The 14,516-nt window shown below is 40.9% G+C and overlaps 1 protein-coding gene across 3 annotated transcripts in view; it reads right to left on the reverse strand.

Annotated features, from left to right (window-relative positions):
• tln2b (talin 2b) overlaps positions 1-14,516 on the reverse strand; it is a 96,650-nt gene that overhangs the window by 29,977 nt on the left and 52,157 nt on the right. For all 3 annotated transcript variants that reach the window (XM_085412220.1, XM_085412219.1, XM_085412218.1), the window contains exons 7-21: positions 13,984-14,111; positions 13,624-13,687; positions 13,361-13,465; positions 11,454-11,609; positions 10,619-10,720; positions 10,423-10,499; positions 7,960-8,143; positions 7,629-7,742; positions 7,105-7,213; positions 6,293-6,501; positions 5,947-6,045; positions 5,126-5,293; positions 4,480-4,774; positions 1,330-1,496; positions 531-659 (exon numbers count right to left, since the gene is read on the reverse strand). In XM_085412220.1, coding sequence (XP_085268346.1) covers positions 531-659; positions 1,330-1,496; positions 4,480-4,774; positions 5,126-5,293; positions 5,947-6,045; positions 6,293-6,501; positions 7,105-7,213; positions 7,629-7,742; positions 7,960-8,143; positions 10,423-10,499; positions 10,619-10,720; positions 11,454-11,609; positions 13,361-13,465; positions 13,624-13,687; positions 13,984-14,111 — 2,106 coding nt within the window. The remainder of the gene's footprint in view (positions 1-530; positions 660-1,329; positions 1,497-4,479; positions 4,775-5,125; positions 5,294-5,946; positions 6,046-6,292; positions 6,502-7,104; positions 7,214-7,628; positions 7,743-7,959; positions 8,144-10,422; positions 10,500-10,618; positions 10,721-11,453; positions 11,610-13,360; positions 13,466-13,623; positions 13,688-13,983; positions 14,112-14,516) is intronic.

A 14,516-nucleotide genomic window follows, 5' to 3' on the forward strand; every position in this document is an offset into this window, starting at 1 on the left:
CCCAGCTTACATGCTGTCTCGATAGAGGATGCTATTACCATCATTAGTGTGAACATCTGATGCAAGAAGGATGACTGAGATGCTGCATGTCTGATAGCAGGATTATTCGAGCCCTCAGTAATGCATAGTTTATGTGCCTAGAAAACTGAACACTACACTGTGTGTTCTTGTGCAGAGAGCGGGAAGTCATTAGAGGCAAACTGATACCAAGGGCTAAATACAGATCTTTACACTTAGGTGGCTCATTCACAGCACTAATGGGGCTTATAGCACAGTGCTATAGGAAAGAGAAATAATACAAATATAATAAATTGCCCAGCAGTTGTTTCTACATGGTTATTTTCATCCTTTTCAGTGTTTTCTTTCTCCTTTTATTTTTACACCATCTTTCTTTTGCAGGTATTATATAATAACAGAAAGAGATGTTTGGGTCACACCTTTGTCAGTAAGGTGAAACAAGAAGAAGATTTATGTTTTGATCAAGGTCAGACAACAGAAAAAATGATGACACATTGAGTCCTTTAACTCACCTCCAGCCTGTTGACTATTTTTTTCTTTATTGCGTTCTGAGCCGCCGCGTTAGTGGCGACACGTAGCCCTTCAGCTGCCTCTCTGAGTCGCTGTTGCTGGTCTTCATTGTCCGGGTAGGCGGCTGCCCCCTGGGGGACGCATTAACACACATTCATGTACACATGTGCAGATGTGCACACGCGGACACACACTCCCTCACACATACTGTACTGCACATACAGAATCTAACAACAGCAATCAGATCTCAGCAATAAAAGTTTAAACAACTCTGGTTATGCAAGTTGTGCAATAGATGGAAAGAGTCATTTAGATCTGTCTGCTTTTTGACAGTTTCCAAGGAAACCGTCAGTGCCAGATCCTCACTTCCTCTTTGATAATGGCAGTGACGTGGTGATTAATGTGTCACAGATCAAAAACATCTAACGAGCCATAAGCAGCGTTTCACATGCCTGTGTATTTCACACTGATAATATCCTGCTCAGCAGTGCCAGGGGCTCATTAAGAGCCACTGATGCAGCAGCCTTTTTATTTTGGATGTGAAATGATGCTAGTAGATAGTGCATACAGTAATGCCAACACTTGTTTTCTATCAAAGGGAAGATATTCAGTTCAATTCCTTTAAAACTGTTCTAGATGTAACAACAACAAAATAAAATGCACTGCATCAAGAGCTAGGTTAAATTTTGTAGAATATAATAAGGTACAATAAAGTAATGTAATAATGACTGAAAGCAGTTAGCTTGTCTGGTATTATGTTAACCACACTGCATTGTGAGGTTAAGCCTGATGCTTTCCTACCTTAGCAGCCTCCACCATCCGAGCTGTGGCATCAGCCAAGAGCTTGGCTGCAGCAAGCAATTTTTTGGAGTTGTCAACATCAACTTCTGCCTCTGCATCTGATCTCATGGCATTGACCAAGTCAGAGGTAGCTTGGGCTAAAACTCTGGCCTGACGGACCATCTCACCTGTTCACACGCAAACACCAAGTTAGTGCCCCGTATAAACATCAAAATGATCTATTACAACTGTTACAACTGAAATTCAGCTGATTTGGGCTTTTGTTCATTTACATTTTTCTTTTGTCTTTTCAGTGATGACATCTATGCTAATGAAGACAGAATTATTAGCACCTCCACAAAAATGTCATTTTTATTAGAAAGCCAGTGATTTTTAACACTCTTTTTCCAAACAGCCTAGTTTTAGTTTTGATACTTATATTACTTTAAAACAAAATGACAAAAAACAAACAAACAAAAAACTAAAGCTGGCAGGGTCAAGGGTTAGGGTCATTAGCCTGCTAAAGCTAATAGTCAATTGTGTATCATTTTGCTGGACAATAACCTGCAGTCCTTTGTTGTAGTTTTCAACAAGCCTCACACACATCTCCTAATCAACCCCAGCCCATTGTTCTTTGGCGAATGTCTGAGTCTCTGATGGTCTTCTGGCATGGACCGTGGTCTTCAATTCAACCCACAGATTTTTAATCAGATTCAAGTCACTCCTGAAGACCTTCTATGACTCTGTGGTGGCTTCTGCTATCTTTTATGGTGTGGTCTGCTGGGGCGGCAGCATCTCTGCTGGGGACAGGAAGAGACTGAACAGGGTGATCCGAAGGGCCAGCTCTGTTCTAGGATGCCCTCTGGACCCAGTGGAGGTGGTGAGTGACAGGAGAATGGCGGCTAAGCTGTCATCCCTGTTGGACAACGTCTCCCACCCCATGCAGCAGACTGTGACAGCACTGAGCAGCTCCTTCAGTGGGAGACTGCGGCACCCACGGTGTGAGACGGAGAGATTTCGCAGGTCTTTCCTCCCCACTGCTGTCAGACTCCATAATAAAGACTTTAACTGAACAAACACACACATCCACACATGTGCAATAACACTAAGTGCAATAATCTTTTCTGGCATCGTTGTATTTTTACTCAGTTGTATATAGCATTCGTATTCTATTTTTATCTTATTGTATATTTTTATTCTATTTTATTCTACTGTATATAGTATATTATTTTATTCTATTCTGTACAGCTGTGTACTGTATTTATTCTTATTGTATTCTAATTTTTGCGTCATAACTTTTGCACTGTCCACTTCCTGCTGTGACAAAACAAATTTCCCACGTGTGGGACTAATAAAGGTTATCTTATCTTATCTTATCTTAAGTCAGGGCTTTGAGCAAACCAGTCAAAACCTTCTTTCAGAATCTTTGTATATCTTTCTTTCTTCGTGATTCCTTCCACCTTGACAAGATTCTCAGTTACAGATGCACTGACGCATCCCCACAGCATAATACTCCCACCACCGTGTTTCAACAGTGAAGATGATATTTTTTTTATTGTACACCACTCCCTTCTTTCTCCACACATCTCTGTGTTCAAAGAGCTCTAATTGAATCTTATCTGACCAAAAGAGATGCTTCCAGTATACATAATCATTCTCCAGGTTGTCCTTAGGATTCTTCAGTCAGGCTTGAAGGTATCTCATGTGCAGAAATTGAGTTGTTCTTGGTGTGAAACACGTCTCTCACTAGTTTGCTTTTCAGAGTCCTTGAAATCTTCCACATCCTTCCTCTGATCTGTACTTTGTGGCTTTGTTTGAATTTTTGACAATTTCTTGATGACTCTTTAACACAAACACCATAAAATAACTTGATTGTACAAGCTTCGAGCATTACAGAGTTAAAGCAAATCTTTGCACAGCAGTTGTTTGTGCTATGGCTCAATAAAAAGATCAGTTTTTCAGTGGGTTATTAATATTTCACCCTGGTCATTTTTATTTATTCTGATATGATCCACCAGTTATTGTGTGCAAACAGAATTAATTTATGCTTTCTAAATTAAAACTTTCTTGCTGTGTTAAAAAGCCACTCTGGAAATTTTGACAAAAACTTTAAATTTCGGAGACTGATAACGTAATTCTCAACTGTACATCTGTATCAGCCTTGACAGCCAGCATATTTTTTAAAAGGTTTTGGAAATATTGCCACCTATGAAAATGTAGACAAAACGCTTGTGAGGCCACTAAAAGGATTTCTAACACTTTGACTATAAGAGCGCCTCATTAATACATACAGATCTTCATTAAAGGCATAATTGATGTGATTGGACGATGACTGTTACTGGTAAGTTCGGCTCTCATTACCATCTTACATATGAGACTGTAGAGGTAAAACAATTTTTATGTAAATTTGAAAAATCATACTACTTAAACTTACACGACCAGAGCTATTACAGCTGTAAGTATTTCAGTGTTCGACAAATTAGCACAGTATATTAATTCATCCTAACAGGCAAACCTAGTGCATCAGTAAGAAATTTCTGTAGTCGTGCAGGTTCACACCATCTTCATCTACTCTCATAGCTAGGTTTCTAGTGAGTCATCCCTGTTCCCACAAATAAAACAATCTTTTGATATATGTTGCATCTCCACACACACCTGCTACAAAGAGCTGTGTTTCCCCACTCACCCACCTCCGGCTCAAAAATAGCTCACCCAGAGAAGACTATGAAATACATTTATATGCATTACAGCCTACATGCTAATTTCTTGGGATTCAACAAACACACTCTGTTGACAATCAACTCAACAAAGAGATTAAATGAGAAAAGCGTAGCAGTGCCTCAGCATTTAAACATTTGTTCTCTCAAAAAATCCCCAGGTCATGTGTTTTCTGTTAAATTTCAAAGTCTTCCTGATGCTGATTGGGACCAGATTGAGTACTCTGTAGTGGTTTTGGATGACATGTTTCCCATAACCCCTTGAGAATCGACTGTGTTTGAAAATTCTTCGGCCTCATGGTTCAAGCCATTACGAACAGTGTCAGCTTTCAAAACACGTCGAGGACTTTTAAGATCACTTAACATACACATAAACACAAATATACCTTCAGCACCTCTGTGATAAAGTCAAAACACATTAAAACAATTCAAATAAACACAGGTATTCACTCACCAGCATCACCCATGGAAGTGAAAATGTTTTCGGTCACGTTCATAATCGTATCCGTGGCCTGGTCATAACGTCCAATAGGCTCGCCGCAGCTGGCATAGTGGCGGACGTGCTGCAGGAGGTCGCTGAGAGCCTGGCTCACCACACCAGCTGCTGCCCCAACTTGCTTCAGCAGCTCACCGTCGTCGCTGGCCGAGCGGCAAGCTTTGACGCAGGTTTCCACGGAACGGTCCACCAACTTCCCGGCCTCGACAAGCTGCTCCTGACACACTGGGGAGCTGATGGTTGGGCTCACCACCTGCACCACACACAGATGTTGGCAGAAATAGTCAAAGGAAACAAAATAGAGGCATTTTGAAGACACAAACTGCATCTACAATTAATATTACCTCATCTAACCAAATGCAACAAGTGAGGCTTTAAAATAAAACATATTGCTACATATATACGGAATACATTTCTTTAGTTGCTATTTAAAGAATTCAACAAATACAATGATGACCTGCTTCAATTGGATAAAACATTAGTATTACATATTTTTTAAATATGTCATATAAGTCCCATATATATTTTTTTTGGATCATTTTCTGGTTAATAGTTTGTCCTTTACCTACTGGGCTGCTGAGACGAACAAGTTTTACATCAGTACCTTAGTGCAGGCGACCAGCTGTGAGGTGGACAGGGCACACTGAGTGGCAGCTGCAATCACCCGGTTCTGCAATATGGTGTCTTCGGCCACCTGGGCCACGTTCTTGGCCTTCAGGACTAACATAGCAGCTGCATTGGCCACTGCTTTTGCCAGATTCATCAGGGTGTCCTGCAACATATTAATCAATGTCCTTCACTGAAACACAGCGCAGCTGCAAACATGTGACTGATGGGATCAGGAAAGTAAATGTTTTCATATTTTTTCAATCGATATAGAGTGATTACTGCACAGCTAATGCATGTGGAACAAGTGTAGCACATAACAGAAAGAGATAAATGGTTAAGAATTTTAGGCAGCACATCTGTGCTACTATGTATAGCAAATGGAATACAAACTATGTTAATGTAACAGAAGAACACTGTCTCAAGGTCAATGAGAACAAGACCGTGGATGATTTATGAGCCCTCTTCTCCAGGCATTAACACTAAAGAGAGTGGTATAAAAGCTGCGAGAGGACATCTAAACTAAGGTGTATATGGCATGTAAATGAATTTCAGAGTAAGAGAATAAATTAGGTAGCTAGAGAAGGCTACTGAAACGGTGCTGTTAGTGGAGGTCTGGAACAATGCATTGCCACTTTACTACTAAAAGCTCTCCTTCTGACACTTTGTTTCAAATCCACATAAAGTGAGGGTCTAATAATAAAGTCTGAGGTGATTACATAAGTTTGTATTGACATTTTTAAAGAGAGTTCAGAAAATGTGTGTGCCTTCCTGTTTGGCCAGCAGTGTCATAGAAACAGTGAGGGGGTGGCGTCCAACCTGGAACTTCTCATCAGTCTCGCCCTCCCCCATGTGACGGAGCAGGTCCCCGCTGGCTTGTCCAATGCTTCCTGCTGCCGTCAGCACCGTCTGCCTGGGCTGTATGGGAATGACATCATCACATTCATTACACAGGCTTGGCTTGCTCTCACAGAGGCTCCCATGAATTATCCAAACAGAATTTAGGATCAAAAAAAATCATCCCCGTAAAACCTTCTGTAATACATCTTTGCTGGGACACAGATTAAAAAAAAATGCAGTTCAAAACTGTGTGTGCCTTTGTGACTACTGCGATTACAGATAAGGATGAGGTCCAAATCACTACAATAATCAGCAGGTGCCTCACCTCTGCGGCTGCGGGCTCAACAGATCTGAGCAGATCTGACACAGCTCCTGCCAGCATCCTGGCAGCACCCATGAGCTTGTGTCCACTGCCCACCTCATCGTCCATTAATGCCGCAAGCAACTTAACACCCTTAGACATTTCCGTCAGGTTGGAGGAGATGGTGGTGATGGCGCAGCCCACTGCTGTGTAGTCAGTTTCTGTCGGCTCACCTGCAGAGGATGGATAGCCATCATTACAAGCTAATCGGGTTACATCTCTGCTGTGCATCTTAATATGTTATGCTGTTGCCACCTTAATTTTGCTAAGCCACGGAGAAGCTTGTGTTTCACATGCTGCAACAAGCACATCAGTGCCAGTGCTGTAGCTTGAACCCATTTGAAATGGAAGATGAGCACGCTGACAAAAACGCTTTGTATTAGACAGAGAAGCTAGCATACGTGCAACCAAACAGATGGCAAGGTAAGATTAAAACCAAGCAAAAGGCTGGCTGGAACCTGACTGGCATTGCGCCAAAAATCATGAGGCGCTGAAAGAGACACTGGCAGTAAACTCAGCTTCAGGACAACAAGTTCAAGATTTATGAATCATAGAAATATTTTTGAGGCAAAATTGAGACATACATTTTAGTTTTAATACCATCTCAGTAACGCCGACTTGGAAAACATATTGATTTACACCATTTGCACTATGCCCAGTGCAGACTTCAGAAACCAAAGCTCATATATAGAAATTAATAAAACCAGAAAATAATAACATATGCCATCCCTTGTTTTTTCTTTTTTTAGTTATTTAGCATTTTCCCAGGCACTCACCTGCAGTGAGATTGACCACAGATGCTGTTCCAGCAGTGATGGCATCAACCTGAGAGTGGATTTCATGTTTGGATTCATCCACTTTGTTCTGAACCCAAACCCTGGATGCCTTTTGGTGGAGGAAAATGAGAGCTATTGGCATTCATCGTAGTGTGTGATTTTCAGCTCATATCAGCTTTCTTTCACAGGATTAAAGGACTAGGCTAGTACAACACCTATGGCTTTGGAAACACTCAAGCATTAAATACAGCCTCCACATTTACAGTCAGTCCTACATCCTAATTATATTTGAGATATTTGATGGACTTTGATGTGATTAGAATGCTTGATTCTTTTTAAGCCATCTTTGCTTTGCAAATCCAGAGGTTGTAATATCAGAAAGCACACAATCTCGAGTGTTAGAAAAGCACAACTCAAGGGATTGCTAGGATTGTGGGAATGTGGTAGAGTGCACCATCTATGCATGGTGCAACTGTTCTGAAATATTTTCCACAACTGAAGTAACTGGTTGTAATATGGCTCACCAAGTCATGGCCCAGTGGAGGCAGATTATCGACATGTCCCAGGTCAGCCTGGGCCTGCTGCACAGCCTGCATACTGCTGTTGATGGTCCCCATCAGGGCCTGCTGGGCTAGACTCTGACAGCAACAAACAACACAGACACAGTGTTTGCAAATGGCCTAACAAAAGGAGTCTGATTGCAAGATTGTGAAACTTTCTTGATCAGATTTCTTTAGGTCGCACATTTTTTCCTAAATGGCCCACAGGTTGGAAGCTACAGTTTCAGTTACTATCTGAATCAAAGCAAAAAAGAAAAGAAAAAACAGACCAGCATGTTTGTCAGCGCTTACTCACCAGTGGAGGCATGTGTCCTCTGTGCATTTGCCCTGTGGTGATTTGCTGCTGAGCAGAGGGCATAGTACCCATATTGAAAGTGTCAGGCCCGCCTATAGACCCAGACCGAATTATACCTGGAAGGGCTACCGAGCCGTGCTCCACACGGCCTACCCGATTGAACTGCTGCTGCAAAATTGTGGACCTTATTAAAAAATAAAAAGAAATAGAAAGCAGTAAGAAGAATTTTATAATTAATCACACCAAAACATTAACTTTATGTATTGTAAATAGACCGCATATTTGTAACATTTTTCAGTCTAATTGACCACTCAATGTACTTCATACTAGAAGCCACATTCACCCATTCACCTACATTAGGAGCACTGAGGTTTGGATCAAAACACCGACCATATGATTAGTGGCCAACCCACACTGTTTCCCAAGCCACAGCTGTTCCCTATGCACATTATATACTTGTACATGCTGTTGTGGTCAGAAGGTTACTTACACTCATCATGGGCATGAATGTCATAGTAACTTTGGCCTTCAAATGGTTTCTTTGAAGTGTTTTTTGTGAAGAGGAAGAATTGTAGATTTCTAAGTTGGGAAGGCCTTTTGGACCCGTTTCTAAACAACTGCATATTTAAAGATCATCATTTCAAACAAATTTCTGAACGAAGAAGAAAGAAGAAACAGCCACTTCACAAGCGCATGGCACAACATAGAAGAGCCACCTCCACGGGACAAGACTCAGCAGTTCATCTGCATCTAAAGGACAAAGGTCACTCTTTCGAGGATGCCAATGTTCACATTTTGGACAGAGAGGACAGATGGTTTGAAAGAGGAGTGAAAGAAGCCATTTACGTCCACTGTGAGCGACCATCTTTGAACAGAGGCGGGGGTTTACGACACCAACTGTCTGCCATCTATAATCCAGTTTTGAGATCCTTTCCCAGACGCCTTAACGCCCACTTTATTTTCTGATCTGGTGAAATGATTTAGGTTCTAGTTCTAACATTTAGTCTTCTTAGTTTCACCTCCGAAGACCCGAACTCTTTCATGGCATGCATTTTTAATTTTTCTTTGCTATTTGGGCTGATTGGGACCTGATGATTGTGTAAAAACAAAGAATTATCTTTTTACTCCATTTTGTAAAGGGCCTGATATCCACATATGAGGACATTCGTTTATAAATTTCATTCGAACAGTGGCAGTATAATGTCCTTGTAAGTGGATATCAGAGCAAAATGTAGTATTGTGGTCCAGACAACCCAAAATGTGATGTCCGCATATTTGGACGCCAGGTCCTAGGAGGTTAATGATGTTCTTTCTGCTTGTGAGTTTTGCTATTTATATTCCTGTTCGTTAGTACTGTAAGAGTGTTACACACTCATTGTCTCATCTCTGAATAGTCAGCCTTTGTCTCTGTATTTGTTTACCTTTGGTCTTTGTCCAGTTTCATGCCAAGATCATAGGGCGTATATGTTTATCTTCTCATCTGTCAGGCTTTTAATCTGATCTTCTATCACATAAATTTACGTGTACGTCTAGACAAAATTTAAAAACTAAATTACTTGCATATGTAGGCATTTTAGAGTAAACTTTTCCCTTGTATTACTCAGGAGGATCTTTTTAAATAACTCTTCAAAATGATAATGTGACTGTTTCTAACTGAAATGACAAAAATGACAGAATTATAATTAAAACAATTATCACGCACCAACAACTGCTCCCACAGTACGCAGGCAACGTCAGAAGAAATACTGTACAAAAAAAAGTGTTTTCATGCCTAACTCAACAGATGCTCCTGACTCCACCAGTTAATTACGGCTTGTTTTGAGAGGCAGCAATTATGTTTTTGTACTGAGAACCACAACATGAGTCAATTGGTCCACAAGCAGCAGGAATATGATGCCCCATTCTGCCAGAGCGGTTTCACTGACAGCCATGTGGATTTCCAGTGATAACAAATTTCCAGATTCTGTGTGACAGAGCCCTAGTCCAGCTGCTTTACCTCGATTTCCATCAGTCACTGAGCTACACTGGAAAATCTGGACAGACAGAAACCAAATAGGAAAAAAATACCTGACTAAAACAGCTTCTAGCAAGCTGTTTCTTTTTTTCTTTTTCTTTTTTACCGGTGTGATATCTTGACCTCCAAATGATGCAACGTTTTTTTCCAAAATAAAATTATATTCTAGTAGCTTTACCCTGAGGCAGCTTTTATAAAAATCACACAACTACCCATTTAACAAATTGTATTCTGGGGTATCGAGAAGAGCATTAATGTTATTGTCTCAGGTATAAAGTGCTGTTTTTTGTGTTTAATTCTAACATCATGTCTCTTGGGGAGTACACTGCTGGGCAGGCAGAAATGTAATTACATGCACAATTAAACAGTAAGCTTTAAATTCATGAATAACTAGACTGTGTGAAGAGAATCACAATGGTCAGCATTTTTATACACTAGATACTACTCACTTCTTAGGGGAAACTGATTCCTCCAGCATGGTGGATTCCTCATCCCCCTCAAGGCCAAAACGATCCTTACTCTGCTTCTGCAGAGCGAAGTTTAACAGACACCAGTGAATACCGTGGGCCGAATATGTGAAGAGGTGGATGTATCTCATATTGATTCAGATAGATATGTGTTTTTATTTTATTTTCAACTACTTGCCTTTTTAAGAATGATGTCAATATAACCAGCAATGAGTTGGGATATCTGCTCTCCCTCTGTAGTCTGGACAGAGTAGTAGCTTTCCTGGTACTCTCCAAAATCCTTCGTAATGCAAGGAAGAGTCCAAAGATTCAGGGCAAGACAAGTTAGTCATTTGAAATTATTTTATAGTAACATCTACCCAAGACTGCAGAAATACTCTATTCGTGATAAAACCCTTACTATCTGTGCATAGATTAAAAAAAAACAAACAAAAAACCCTTACTGGGGCTGAATAAACATGGCAGTACCTTCCTCATTTCTGCTCTTAATGAAAAAAAAAAGTGACATGCTTCCACGGAGCATCCGATTTCTCCAAAGAGCTGATTAAAAATGAGATGTAGTGAATCTGAAAACTGCTCACTTCAAAGCGTTCCACAGAAACACGTGGGCGAGTATTCTTAGTTTAAATCAATGTTGGCAAATATACCTCAGAGTACTTTGCATAATCTATTAATCTTTAAATGGAGTAGACCCTTTCCAGTACAGAAAGAAAACAGCCAACAGCTGGTAAAGAAAATTGAAAAAGGTTTCAGATAAATAAAACATTCAAACACAGTCTCCCCCCGGGTATCTATTGTTAAGTCAGAAGAAATAGCCGGCTAGCAATGCCAAAAACCATTCAATATTGCAGTCTGAGGTCTCTACAATTTTTAGGATTCTGTTTGTATTGGAAAGTGAAGAAAAATGGGGGCAAGAGCAAAGAGTTGTATGTATCACACTCTGCATACAAATAATGCATAGGACTAGAAGTGTATATAACAGCACACTCTAAGTGGAGCTGAGGACACAGTACCAAGGTGAAACTCTTAGGGGAGGCTGCCCATCTCTTGACTGTTGTCAGTGGCCATTCCTGCACCACGTCCTTCGTCTTCTCATCCACCCGCATCACTGACTCTTTGGTTATCCCCAACAGCCGCGGGACCAGCTTATTTTTACCCTTCATCTTTTCCTGTCAAGTAAGAAAACATCAGACGACATTTATGTCAGTGCTTAAACACCTACACAGATGATTCATTCAAGGCGCAAATGCAAGATCATTGTTCCGTTCTCCCGATGCTGCCGTAATACACATGGCTGTGTCTGTGGCTTGAAGCCCCACTTGGAGGAGGAGAAGGGCAGCTGCGAAGTGACCCAGCAGAGTTCAGTCTTGTTTAACTGCTGCTTTATTGAGCAGGGTCTCCACAGACTGTCGGCACAGCAACATGCTATTCCACCAGCTCTCTGTCTGACCAGCTCCACTGCCCCACCACTATCTGCCCACTGAAAATCTATTACAGCTCACTTGAGACGCCAAGCCTACACTTGGCTCCCCTCCAAGGGGAATAGGAAGGACAAAACAAAAATTAGCAGTGAGCAGAGACGGGGAGTGCAGACTGCTCATGTTTAATGTGTCCAATCCTTTTGTTGTTTTTATCACAGGGTCAAAATGAAAAGCCCTGAGAACCACACAAAGGCCAATAAGTAGAAGAGCTTTTCAAGCTCACTGCTCTTAAACACAAGGACAGATAACATTATCCCAGTGATCATGATATCTTTGTGCAAAGGTTTATTAAAAACTTCCATTGTTTTAGGGTATGCCACCTCAATGTTATAATTACCAAGGCCGCATTCAAGCAGGAAGTGTGGTATTCTAATCTCAAGTGGAAAGTATAATATCATTTCAAACTTGATGGTTATCGGTTAGGGAAAATATGCTTCTTACTTTTCCCCCACGTGACACACACACATACTTACAGTAAAACAAAGCTTTTCGCCCTAAAACCTGCAGTGATTAGACACTCATAGGTGAGAAATGGAAGGTTACATTAAATGCTCCAACAAAGCCAGGCCTATGCTTTTGCCCTTGCAAGCGTCAAGAGCAGAGTGCAGCTGGAGTGAATTATTTAAGAGTCTTGAAACCTCCATCACTACATCTCCTCATCGAGCACAGACAGCGCTCGCACACATAGATGCACATGCACTCTTCCATGCACACAAAGATAATTTGAACCCTGCAGTGTACTTTAACTATGGGGCCAAACATTCCATTTATCGTCCATTAAGACCCCAGCAGACAACTGCACATTCACTCTTTTCCCTCTTTCCTGCAAGTCCGTAGCCAAATGGGCCGCTGTCAGAGAGCTTTAATAATACCTGCTGCAACTTTATCCCATTCACATGCTGCACTTCCATTCCACTTTTGTGTTTGCCAAAGCAGAACAGAGCAGAATTGCTATTGTCACAAGTATTTCACAGCGCTGAACTCCAAGCGCACACGCTTCCACTCCGATTCTGACTCTGATTTGTTGTGATAATGGGGCTTTTTGGTGTTTTCAGCAAGCTCTCATTCCTGTGTGACAACACTCTGCATATTGGGGCAGCTTTCTGGTCGTAGCTGCCACTCTTTAGAACAAAAGCATTGCATGCCTGTATCATTAAATTAACATTTGTTTTAGGTTTTAGTTTCATATCGCTGGACTGCATTTTTTACTAGCACATTTAGTAACAACGGGGAAAGAAACAAATACACCAGTTTAGCCAGATTATTTAAAGCTTTACTTAAATAAGTTAAATCTAAAAGGTATAACAATCCCTCATCAACTGTAACTTATGAAAGACCCAATTACAATTAACCTTATTTTGTGAGAAGGTGAGGATATTTTTATTTTAATTGTATAAAAATGTATTTTTTGGGGGGGAAAAAAGCCTGCTAACGCTTACCTTCACGAGAAAGAAGGACACTCCATATGTCTGGAGGGACCTAGCAAGCTTCACATACTTTACTTTTCCTTCTATCTCAGACATCTCTCCACAGTTTTTATGTTCCTGGAAAACAACAGTTACATTTCCAACTTAAACCTATCAGTACATATGTAAATATGCTTGAAATGTCATGTACTGGCTGTTATGTAAGTATTTTACACCTCAACAGAGAACACACTACACTTTTTGCATGCTGCATTTGAGAAGTGTAATGTACATACTTGGAATATTTTCTTCTCGGCCCCTCTCTGCTTGATATACTCTTTAGGTAGGAACTCCTTCAGGCTACGGAGACAAATGACATTTTAACTGGTTTCAGCTACAGGCATTTCCTTTTTCTAACATACCTCTAATTATGAGGTCATTTTTGCCTTACTGCCTACATATCAGGAAACAGTTGTAACAGCTGACATCACCCCTGAGCTTTCCATGGGAGGAAATCCCTGAAGTAACAACCATTACTGATGGAAGGGAATAGCTACCATACAGCTGAAATAAGCCTGTGTATAAAAGTACAGCATGTGCTAAACAAGTATTCTGAATCTTCGTATCAAGGCATCTTCTTCATAATAAAAACTTACTCCAGGAATCCAGGCTTGTGCTTGTGCTCCACGTGGGGTCCGAACTGGATCTGAGCCTGGATCCCCGCAAACTCACATGCTTTATCAAAGGAGACAGGGTGGGATCCATTCAATATATCATCTCTAGCCTGGAGGAGACATGAAAAGAGGTATGGGTGGATAAGTGTAAGGCAGTAACACACATCCAGGAAATAGACCACGAAGACACGGGAATGCTCCACAATTCACCCAAACAGAGCTCTCCAATGAACAATTCATTGTGCGCTTTGCGTGCACTGTAGCATCAAGAATGAAGTCTTCTAAGTGACTAAGTGCATTTCTAGAGAATATACATCATATCTCAGACTAAGGCACACAGGGGAGCCAAATAAAATTTGTTTGTGACAATGAAAGCAATTCTGGCGGCTTTCAAATGTAACAGTTTCGAGTATTTGTCATCACACTCAGTTATGTGTTATTAAAAAGGAAAGGATATCGCAAAAATGCACCAGTTTTTCACAGTACCCGTCTGCATCACAGAATGGTCCTCAGTA

Source organism: Rhamphochromis longiceps, linkage group LG7 (genome assembly GCF_057381845.1).
Source record: "Rhamphochromis longiceps isolate RC_006_pf linkage group LG7, R_longiceps_female_GT1.1, whole genome shotgun sequence".
NCBI lineage: Eukaryota > Metazoa > Chordata > Actinopteri > Cichliformes > Cichlidae > Rhamphochromis > Rhamphochromis longiceps.